This window comes from Marmota flaviventris, chromosome 17 (genome assembly GCF_047511675.1).
Source record: "Marmota flaviventris isolate mMarFla1 chromosome 17, mMarFla1.hap1, whole genome shotgun sequence".
In the NCBI taxonomy this organism is placed as follows: domain Eukaryota; kingdom Metazoa; phylum Chordata; class Mammalia; order Rodentia; family Sciuridae; genus Marmota; species Marmota flaviventris.
The window spans coordinates 75,755,285-75,766,885 of NC_092514.1; the positions used below are offsets into that span (position 1 = coordinate 75,755,285).

Sequence of the window (11,601 nt, forward strand, 5' to 3'; positions counted from 1 at the left end):
CCTTCTGGCAAAACAATAGCTTTTTGCCGGGAAAACGAAGTTGGGAGGAAGGCCGCCGCGCTCCGGGCCAAGTGGCACTTGCGGCGAGCTGCAGGTCCGCGGCCGCCACACGCGCCCTCCTTCTGCGCGGGCCCGGCCCGCCCGCCGACCCGCGCTCCCACTCCGCTCCCCAGCCCCAGCCGCGCCCCCGACAGCGAACAACACTCCCGCCCGCTGCCGTGCGGACCCCAGTCGGGGTCCAGGCCCAGCCCGCCACGAACAATGCGCGCCCCGCCCCGCGCGCCCATTGGCCGGGCGCGATTGGGCTGCGCGCGGGGCGGCGGGCGGCTCGGCGCGCGTGCGCGGGGCGGGGCGCGGGCGGGGGCGGTGCTTTGTGTGCAGCGGCGGGCGCGGGGCGCTGGGCGCGGGGCCGCGGGCGGGCGGCGGCATGGAGGAGCTGAGCAGCGTGGGCGAGCAGGTCTTCGCCGCCGAGTGCATCCTGAGCAAGCGGCTCCGCAAGGTGCGTGCAACCCCGCCCGCCGCCGCCTGGCCCGCCCTGGCGTCCGGCTCACCGCCCGCTCTTCTCTCCCCGCAGGGCAAGCTGGAGTACCTGGTCAAGTGGCGCGGCTGGTCCTCCAAGTGAGTCCCACGATGCGGGCCCGCCTTCCCGCGCTCGCCACCTCGCCGGGGGTGGGGGCGGCCTGGGGACCCTAGGTCGCGCCGTCTAGGGAGCGAGGCGTTCACGAGCGAGGCGGGAAGTTCGCGGGGTCCCCGAGCGTTCCGCGGGTGGGGGCGCCAGCCGGGCCTGGGGCCGCCCTTTGTTTACGAGCCCGCGGGGACCGGAGCTGGCGGCTTCCCTCCCCGTAGCCCCCTGCGGCCCTCCACCGCTGCGCTGCGCGCTCCCCGGGGCCCATTTGTTGCTTTCACCCCCGCCCGGCTCACCGCTTCCTGGCCTGGCGGGGCAGGCGCGGGACGCGAGCCCCCCTCCTCCTATCCATATTTTCCCCCGCTGTAACCTGAGCTTCCTATTGATGGATGTAGGACTCCCCCCTCCCCCTTTCTTTCCTTTAATGGAAGGGAGGGGACTTAAAGTCCCCTGAAGCTGCCTCCGCAGCTGCTCCGCACCCCTTTTTACCCTGACTACCCTTTCTTTGCTCCAACTCCGGTGCTTGGCCCCCGCTGGCTGGGGCGCCAGCCACATTGTTCCGTCTGGGCTGTCTGTGCCCCTCAGTCTCCCCCTCCCTGCGACCTGGACCTGCCTTCCCTTCCCTCCCTGGCTCCGGGCCAGGGTTTGGGGGATTCCCTTTCTGCAACTTTGCGGTTTTGGAGGGGGGGATTTGTTTTCCTCCCAGGCGCAGACTTGGAGTCCTCCTGTGGCCTTTTTAATTGAGGGCTTGAAGTGGCAGTTTCTCTGTGGATTTGAGGTTAGGGCACTGGCCTCAAGGACCTCCAGCATCTGGGTTGGGCCTTTTAAGGGCCACTGAGCCAAGGTGTCCTTGCGTCCAGTTGTGCTAGGGGAGCAGTGGTGACCCAGGCAGGGCTGTGTCTCTGACACCAACCTACTCTTTGCTTTTCCAGACATAACAGCTGGGAGCCAGAGGAGAACATCCTGGACCCACGGCTGCTCCTGGCCTTCCAGAAGAAGTGAGACCAGTAACTGTACAGGAGGAGGGGAGAGTTGGGGCCAGTGGCCTCCTAGAGGGCTTGGGCTGGGCTGATTTTAGGTCTCATAGCAAGACAGTCCCCAGGTCTCTTGTGCCATCTCCTTGGCTGTCTGTAAAAGCAAAGCTCCCAAGGTCCCCAGCCAGCACTCTCCCTATCTGAGGAGTCCCTAGTAAGTGCTGCTTTGGTCTCTGGTGGACAGACTGGCAACAGCACACCTCCTCTGTTCTTTCATGCAAAGGTTCTGCTTTCATTTGACCTTTTTGTAATTTGTAGACTGCACTAATAAGAACCAGGGCCACAGGTTTGCTGCAAAACTGCAGGCCTGTCCTCTTGCCCCTACAGGAGTGTCCACTGGGCAGAAGAAGGCTCAGACAGTGAGCTGACGCCACAACACAGTTTCACCTGTTGTGTCCAGAGCAATACATTAACTTTGCTCTGACCTGCCAAACATTACTGAGGTAGAACTCGCGGCGGGGGTCTGCAGGCTGGGGCTGAATTTGCTTATGTAATTCTAGATGTCATTTCCACCTATAGGTAGGAGACCTAGGTTAAGAGACAGGCCTCCATGAGGTGTTCTAGAGGAAGGGTGGTGAGGGAAGGCAATGGTGTGCCCACTCATCCGGGTGTGAATACCATGTGGTAGCAAATGGTGGGTGGCAGCCGGATGGCTTCCCCCTTATAGGAGCTTCCTGTGTTCAGAGGCAGATGATTTGGTGCTCAAAGCCTCCCAGCGGGGGTCACTCTGACAGGCTAATTCTCAGGTCATCCAAGCTGTGTTCACGTCACAATGTAGCAGATAGGTTTTCGCATGGCGAGAGAAAGTAGATGCAGGTGCTTGCTTTGGAAAATCTGGTATCAGCGATCTCATTACCTTCTATTTAGTTCATAACTTGGTCCTATGAACCTCAAGGAGGTCAGCTTGACACATTGCAGGACCTTAGTTCATTTTTTTGCCTTTGAGGTGGCCACCTTGGGTGAGGTGCTGTGGCATCCTTCTGTAGTCTCACCACTCTGAAGGCAGAGACAGGAGGATCACTTGAACCCAGGAATTTAAGACCAGCCCAGGTAAAAAAAAAATGACGGTGTCCTAGGACTGAGTGTCCCTCTGTGGTAGAGAGCTTGCCTGGCATGTTTGATCCCAGCACCACAAAGACAGCAGACAGCATTCCAACTGTTGAGCAGCACATGTCCTCGACCTAGCTTTTGGTTAAACAGACAAGAGCCAAAATATCTGAGAGTTTCGAGAGTTTTTAAACCGTGGATGACTAGGATCACATCGTGGAAGAAATAAAACCAGGAAGGTGGGCCTTGCCTGGGAGTGCTAATCAGATTCTGTAGGGGGTCACCTTCCAGGCCCATTATCTATTTTATTTTTTACATAATATCTATCTTTATTTTTATGTGGTGCTGAGGATCAAACCCAGGGCCTCTCACAGGCTAGGCAAGCGCTCTACCGCTCAGCCCCGGCCCCAGCCCTGTTTGTTTAACTACTGGAATCTTCTCCAGGTCAGGCCCCTTCCTATGGGGTGGCCTGAAGTATGAGCTTCGGCGGGGGCTGGTGGCCATGCTCTTGGGAGTGCTTCCTGACCCCTGAGGCAGGAGGGCTGCAGGAGGTGTAGGCTTTGAGCCCTCGCTACTGCTTCACCAATGAGCATTACTTCTGTCAAGAGCAAGTGGCTAGAGAGGAGAACTCAGGAGAGCCTGGCCAGCAAACTGACCCTAGGGAACATTCTCAGGCAGAGGGAGGACTTTGATGGTGGGGGCATTTTTTGCATTCTCCTTGCCTTAGTCTTTCTTCTATTAAAATGAGAGTTTACACCACATGCCCCCAAAGCTGCTTCCCGTTAGCCAAGCTGGATTTTTGCAAGACATTCCACCTGCAGAAAGTTTGTAGGCGTAAACCAGAGTTGTGCCTGTCCTCGCTTTCATGGACACAGTGCAGTTTTGCAGCAAAATAGTCAACAAGCTGCCACAGACCAGAGCAGCAGAGAACCTCAGGGGCCAGCGAGGTGTTAGAAGCCGTGGGGCTCCTGTGTGTTAGGGGAGGTTGTGAGCAATGCCTTTCCACGCTGATCAGTGTGTGTCTTCAGGGAACACGAGAAAGAGATACAGAACCGAAAGAGGGGGAAGAGGCCCAGGGGTAGGCCCAGGAAGCACACGGTCACGTCGTCCTGCAGCCGTCGCTCCAAGCTCAAGGTGAGTGTGCGCTTACCTGCTGACCCTACTTGACTCTTCACCTTCTAAGACCTCTTTGGGCAGAGGAAAGGTTTTAGGGCTCTTGGGTGGGGACGTTACTTCTGCAGAAGTTCTCCTCTGCTCAGAAGGCAGAATCCCCGTGTGTGCTGCCTCCAAGCCTCTGAGTAGGGGCACTAGCAAGTCACAGAGTCCTGCCTCTCCTTCCACCCTGTTGGTGTCCTGCAGGGCCAAGCCTCCTGACCCTGTTTCTCTGGGCTTCTATACATTTTTTCTGGGTAGCAGGGTCAAACTTGGCCACTGCCTGTGATTCCCTGTTGCTCCCAGGGGCTTATCATCAAGAACCAGAAAAGAATGGGAAGCGTACAGATGGTAGGTGCTCAGAGGTTTACCACGTAGATATGGACCAACAGGGTAATTAGTCAGGCCCAAGATATTGGGCCATTCCATACCTGAGTACACCTTAAATCAAGGTAGCCAGGAAACACATGGCTGGCTGAAGGCCCAGGAGCCAGCAGGGGGGCAGGGGGCCATGCTGTGCTGGTATGTTCTTGGGAATGTCCTGTCAATCCTCCCCTCCATGCCATGATGACCACAGCAAGGTGGGCTTCCCACACCACAGGCATGCGTGCACCAGAGTCCCTGACATCACCCCTCCACTCCCAACAAACCAGAGGCGAGACGGGAGGGGAGTCCGGCCTTGGTCTGGATGTGTCTTTGATTGTCTTCTCAATGAACTGCTGTGGACCTGGCATGCCCTGGCCAAGAGCTCGGTCACTTCCAGTACCACTTCCAGGGGACTGTGGATCCCTACTTGGAATCTTGCTGACTGGTCTCCCTGGGTGAGGTTCATTTGTCTTTCAAATCTTCCTCTCCAGCAGGACAGTGCAGGCTACCGAAGCCTATGGACTGTAAAAGGCTTTCTTTGGAGTGAGGAGAGGGACCCTCCAGGTCTGACAGGTTCAGTTCCTGTTCAGATCAGGAGAGCTTCACTGTAAGGAAACAAGAGCAGGAAAACCATCTCCCTAACCACCTTAGAAGATTCTGCCCAGCAGGCAGCAGGGGACCTAAGAAACGGGGACATACTTTGGCATTTGGGATGACATTCAGAAGAGGGGGGGGGGGTGTTGACCTGTGCACTAGAATGCTCTGAGGGGTCAGATTTGGAAATAGGGCGATTGGAGCAGGAATCTGCTTGGTCCTGATCGAAGCCCTTGGGCTCTAAGGCTCAGCCCTCTAACACCGTGGCTTGTGCCATTCTGGGTACAATGCCCTTTTTGACTTGTCTGCCATATATCTAGAGCAAAACTTGTATCCCTTAAAAGCCAGTGGTGTGTGGGAAGTTCTGTGCTGTATCCTCGTTTCTCTGAGTTAATTTTACAAGCAACCTGTTTTGTTTTTTTGTTTTTTTCCTACTCTGCCTTTAATTTTACATTTCATGTAAGGCCTGTTACATCTTTTGGGGACCACATGGTGAGTGGTCACTTCTCCTTGGTCTGGGAAGCCACAGAGTTGCTGGCTGCAGATGCTGACGTCCCTTGAGGAAGCCTGGTGCTCTGACCCTGGGACCAGGCAGCAGAGAAATGACTCCCTCCTCTTGTCTTCCCAGGAACCCGATGCACCCTCCAAATCCAAGTCCAGCAGTTCCTCCTCTTCCTCCACGTCATCTTCGTCTTCCTCAGATGAAGATGACGACAGTGACTTAGATGCCAAAAGGGGTCCCCGAGGCCGTGAGACCCACCCGGTGCCTCAGAAGAAGGCCCAGATCCTGGTGGCCAAGCCCGAGCTCAAGGATCCCATCCGCAAGAAGCGGGGGCGCAAACCCCTGCCCCCGGAGCAGAAGGCGGCCCGGCGGCCTGTGAGCCTGGCCAAGGTGCTGAAGACTGCCCGAAAGGAGCTGGGGGCCCCAGCCAGCAAGCTGCCCCCTCCACTCAGCGCCCCTGTGGCCGGCCTAGCGGCCCTAAAGGCCCATGCCAAAGAGACCTGTGGCGGCCCCAGCACCATGGCCACCCCGGAGAACCTGGCCAGCCTGATGAAGGGTGTGACGGGCAGCCCCAGCCGTGGCGCCATCAGCTGGCAGAGCTCCATTGTGCACTACATGAACCGCGTGGGCCAGAGCCAGGCCCAGGCGGCCAGCAGACTGGCACTCAAGACCCAGGCCTCCAGCAAGTGCGGCCTGGGGCTGGACCTAAAGATGAGGACGCAGAAAGGGGAGCTGGGGATGAGCCCCCCAGGAAGTAAAGTCCCAAAGGCCCCCAGCAGTGGAGCTGGGGAGCAGAAAGGGAGCAGCGCAGGGGGAGGACCCCACACCCATGGCAGCAGCAAGGTCCCCGCCGGGTGCCCAGGCTCCCAGCTGGCACCCACCCAGGAGCTGAGCTTGCAGGTGTTGGACTTACAGAGTGTCAAGAATGGCATCCCTGGAGTGGGCCTGCTGGCCCGCCATGCCACAGCCACCAAGGCCATCCCTGCACCCAACCCAGGCACAGGGAAGGGCACTGGGGGTGGCCCCGGTGCTGTGAGTGCAGCCGGCATGCCCACTGAGGCGGGCAAAGGGGAGAAGCTGGCCTCCAGAGCAGCAGCACTACCCACCCCTTCAGGCAAGAGGGAGAACATCAAGAACAGCTCTGCCCCCGGTGGGCAGGACAGCCACGCAGCCCCCGGAGAAGTCCGCAAGGCCACCATGCTGTCGGAGATGAGCACTGGTGAGGAGAACAGCAGCTCAGACTCGGACCCTGACTCGGCCTCGGTGCCAGGTGCTGGGCAGAGTCTGTCAGTGTCCGTCCAGACCAGCCAGGACTGGAAACCTACCCGCAGCCTCATCGAGCATGTGTTTGTCACTGACGTCACTGCCAACCTCATCACTGTCACGGTGAAGGAGTCCCCCACCAGCGTGGGCTTCTTCAACCTGAGACATTACTGAGGCCCTGGGCCGCCCTTACCCAGAGCTCCCACTCACCCAGGTCTGACCCCTTCTCCCTCTTTGCCTTTGGTGAAGTGCGGCCTGCCACCCCACAGCTAAGGGGAGGTCTGCAGGGGTCTCCTGCACCACCGGCTTGAAGACCTCCCTCCAGACCCTGCCCTGGGGCTTAGGGCTGCCTCCTCGCCTTGCTGGGGCCTGGCTTCCCTGTGTTCCTACCTCTTCAGGCCTCCCTCGCCCCCATCGCCTCAGGAAGTCCAAGTGGCCCTGGGGCTCAAGCCCCTGCCTGCTCACTGCAGGTCTCCACATGAGTTTGGGTGCCCCTTCCTAGCCTGAAATGACAGCACTCAGACCTGCCTTGTTCCCAGGGAAGGGATCAGGGGGGGCTTCTGGCACAGCTCACTGTTCCCCCACAGGGGTGGGCAAAGTAGAGTGGGGTGGGGGCCTGGGCATCCTTAGGCCCGGCACCAGCCTTCATAAGATCAAATAGGGCAGAGAAGGGGCCTGTGGGCAGGAACCCCAGCCAGAGCTGAGCCTGAGCCTTTAAGGACAAGGCCGAGACCCTGCCCCAGGAACTGCAAGGACAGGGTCAGAAAGCAAGGTCAGGAACCCCAAAGATGTTGGATTTAGCACCCTCTGACCCTGATTCTGAGTAACATCTCCAGCCCGAGTTGGCTCTGGAGTCCAGCAAGGGTCCAGGTCCTCTAGAGTACACCCGAGTTCTCAGGGTTGGAGCCTCTGGCCTGGGGGAGGGGACAGACACAGGCCAGGGAGCTGGGAATAAGAGTTGGGCCAACAGGCTTTATGCAGGGGGGGCCCTTAGCAGGTAGCTGGATTCACCAGCCTAGTCCGGTGGCCCATGGACTGGCTGCCAGCCACAGGACAATGGGGAGTGCAAATGTTTGCCCCAAGTCCATGGCCCTGACCCAGTGGATAGGCCACTCCTCAGGTGCCACTTTCCCTGACAATCCCCACACACACAGACACACCTTTGGGGGTTCCATATTCTGCTTCCCACTTGAGAAGCAATCTCCCAGTGCCATTGTGGATGTGGGACAAAGTCTGAGCAGCCTGCCTGGCGGAGGGCCTGTTCCGTCCCCTCCAAGAAACAAGATTTCTGAACCCACCCGAGGGCCTTCTCCCTGTCCCACCTCAGTGCTGAGTCTCAGAGCCGCCTTGCTAGGTTTCTGGTCCATGCTGGGATGTCAGCAGAAAGGTGGGCAGGAGGTGGCTGTGGTAGGCAATCTGATTGATGTGATTTTGTGATGCCAAAAAGAAGTCTGGGGGAGGTCTGGAACTGTCACCAGCCTGCAGAGGACCTCTTGGCTCCAGCCACCTTGCAGAGAGGAGCTGTCCTTCCTCAAGCCAGCCTGCCTAGGGGCTTACCAGGCTTCAGGACCCCCAGATCCTCACCCCCACACCAAATAGGAAGAGATGGCCTTTGTGTAGCCAGATTGACCTCAACAGTGTGCCTTTGGGGACAGAACATGTCCATCACTGCACTGAGGGTCATCCAGGTCCAACTGGCAGGAAGTGCTGCCTGCAGCAGGGATGGAGCCCACCCTGCGGGCTCCTTGGCTGACTCAAACTTTGCAGCTTCTTTTCTGCCAGGCACTGTACTGCCTTAGAGGTTCCTCTAAGCTCTTGAGAGGAACCTAGAGTCCCACTAGCTGTTAGCAAAGTAGGGGTGTTTGTCCCTGGGTGTCTGGGCTGACCAGCCTTGTCCCCAGTTGCCAAGTCTCTCCAGACCCCAATTTGGTGCCTTTCTTTTTACCAGCTACTTCAATCCCAAAGCTTAAATCTGCAAACACCTTCCCAGCCACTCTGCCTTCTTGCTGTGTTGCATGTTGTGACCCCAGTGTTTTACGTTAAAGAGCGTGTGTGCGGGTGCAAGAGTCCCAGCTGGAGAGGTGCGCCAGAAGCTCCAAGCTGGTCATTTATGTTTACCAATAAATAAAAGTAGTTCTTTTTATATTTTCATTTGCTGCTGTGTGTGTGTGTGTGTGTAGAGCTAGGTATTGGTCACACATCTGACTTAAGATCCGTTGTTGCTTTATTCCTAAGGGTCCCAGGTGAACTGTACCACGGTGAGTACTGAGTGGATGTTTTAGCCCTTGTCTTTTTGATGCTTCTGTATTGGGTGGGAAGGGGCCAGCTTGTCCTCTTAGAGACTTTGGCATATTTTTATATGTATTTTTGGTACACACAAAAAATGTGCTCTTTGCTTTAGTTACACTCCAAATTCTGACCCCACTAAGCTCTGGACTTGAGGCTTCATCAGAGGAAAGCTTGTGGGGAGAACCGGAGCTCTAACCAATGTCAAGCAATGGCTTGATTTGGTTTTTTGTTTTGTTTTTTGTGGTGCTGGGGATTGAACCCAGGGCCTTGTGCATGCAAGGCAAGCACTCTACCAACTAAGCTATATCCCCAGCCCTTGATTTGTCTTTTAATAAAAAAAAAAAAAAAAAGCCAAATCCTGTATACTTCTTGCAACTGCTTAATCTATAGCTGTGTCTGCTTTCTTAAGGAGAAGGAGCAGAATGAGTGTGTCGTCACCCTGACTTGACAGCTCTGTGTTGAAACAGGACAGCAGCCTGGCCCCTCTTCCAATGGGACAAGGAAGTGGTGTGGGGAAGGGGTCTGAGCAGGTCTGAGTCCAGGGACAACCAGATTTTTACCCAAGTCCGTCTCAAAGTTCTATAGAGTTTTCTAGTACTTTATTGGAAAACTAACCCTAGCATAGATGGCAGGGGGCTTTAGTCTGACATTAATTTATTTTGCAGGAGAAGGACTTTAATAAATGGTGCCAGAAGATCCTTGTCTTTTTGTTAACCCTTAGTATATCAATAAATATTTTTTTAAACTTTTTAGCCTGGTACATAATGAGTGATGTCTGGAAACAAAACAGACTGCTTTCCCTGTCTTGGGGCAAAATATTCACCTGGGTACAGACTGAATAGTTGGTGCATGGAAAAGGCTTAAGTGTTTTCAAAAATATTAATTTGCTTGTTTATTTTTGGTACTGGGGATTGAACTCAGATGCACTTTACCACTGAGCTGCACCTCCGACCTTTTTCTTTCTTTCTTTTTTTTTCCTTTTTTGAGAAAGGGTCTTGCTAAATTGCTGAGACTGGCCTTGAACTTTTCAATCCTCCTGTCTCAGCCTTCCTAATCGCTGGAATTAGACTTAATTTATTTTCATAAGGCACAAAAATAAAAAATGTTTGAGGAAGCAAGGAATGGTGTTTGATTTTTAAGTGAGACTCTACACCAGCAGTCCACGACCAAGGGCAATTTCAGGGGACACTTGGCAGTGAATGGAGAGGGTTATCACATAGGTTGGGTTCTACTGGCATCTAGTGGGTAGAGACCAGGAATGCTTCAAAAATACCCTGCAATGCATTTGACAGTTATCCATGACAAAAATGAGCTTTCCCAGGATGTCACTGGTGCTTTTTGAGAAACCCTGATTTAATAGGAAAGACAGAAAACACTAATAAAATAATGATGGAGCAGAGGGGAGAAGGGATGCTACAGGCATCCAAGTGGGCAGAGGACAAGATTGCTGCAACACACGGAGACATCTCCTAGAGGCATATCAAAAGTAAAACCAAAATTCTGCCCCTCCTTCCAGTGCCTTACTGGACTGCACCCCTGGGAAGTTCTGGAGAGTCTCTGTGAAGCCAAAAGACTGGAGAGCCGGCTCACTGTGGCTCCTACCCCATGGCTCATAATGTAAGGAGATGATGTGCTTATTCTATAGCCTTCCCTGCTCCTTTAAGGTTTGCATTACCCTCGGCATGAATTTATTCATAAATTTCATTCTCCAGGGAGAATGGAGCTTCCTTTGAAGTGAAGAGAACTTGGGCCTGGAGTCTGGATGTCCCTGGCTGAAAGGCTAATTTGGGCAAATTAGCCTGAGTGTTTTAGTTCGGGGGGGGGGGGGGGGGGACCCCAGCTCCCAGCTCCAGAAAGGCCTGCGCACCTGGAATCTCAGAGGCAGGCGGCACTGGATGCCATTTATTTGGGTTGCTTCCTGAGGCCGTTTATTTTGGAGAAGGTGAGCAGGGTGGATCCCAGCTGTCCTATGCTCTGGATTCTCGAACTGCATAGAAGGACTGGGGACGTCCCGGAAGGAGCCAGTTGGCGGAGTGCGAGCAGGAGAGGGAGCCGGCGCTGGCGAGGTGGAGAAGCCACACAGGCTTCTCCTGTGAGAACCCATTTCTACAGGACTTGGCCAGACGGGTACGGGGCCTTGACCACACAGGCTTATGTAAGTTTCAGCCCTGCTAATCTGATCATCTAACCCACTGCCCTCCCGGTGCGACTAGGGCAGTGGGGCTTGGAGGACAGCTGGACATCTTTCTTTCTTTCCTCCACTCTTGCGGCTCGAGGCGCTGGCCTCAAGGAGGGCTCGGTACCGAGCACCCCAGGGTGCCTTTGGCTTATGGTGGGGGTGGAGGTGACTCTGCTGCTGTCAGGAACCAGAAAATATGACGGTCTCTCTGGGGGGGAGGGGAGGCTCTTGGGACCTAGGCTGAAGCTGCTGCCTCTAGAGGGCGCGCGCGTCCCATGAACTTCGGGGCCGCCGAAGCTTTGGACGTGCGGGCATCACTCAGTACCGGTTGCTACAGGCTGCCCCTAAACCTATTGCACCCCTCTACCCTGCCGTCCTGAGTGGCCCCCTGCCATCCGGGTCTCAGAAGACTGAAAGGAAAGCCCGGGATCCAGTCTACAGCCACACGCCACGCCACGGTCTGCCCAGGACTTCAGGCAGTCATCTACCTTGGACCGCTTGAATTCAATCCTCTGCCACCCCCATCTCGGTCTCCAGATGGGTCTCTGGG

The 11,601-nt window shown here is 55.7% G+C and overlaps 1 protein-coding gene across 1 annotated transcript; it reads left to right on the plus strand.

Annotated features, from left to right (window-relative positions):
* Window positions 1–410: 410 nt before the first annotated feature.
* Cbx2 (chromobox 2) lies at window positions 411–8,734 on the plus strand. Its single transcript, XM_027955585.2, has 5 exons — window positions 411–499; window positions 575–618; window positions 1,558–1,623; window positions 3,735–3,840; window positions 5,447–8,734. Exons 1-5 carry the CDS (start codon window positions 428–430, stop codon window positions 6,755–6,757), a joined length of 1,599 nt encoding a protein of 532 aa, XP_027811386.1. The 5' UTR covers window positions 411–427; the 3' UTR covers window positions 6,758–8,734.
* The last annotated feature ends 2,867 nt before the right edge of the window (window positions 8,735–11,601 follow it).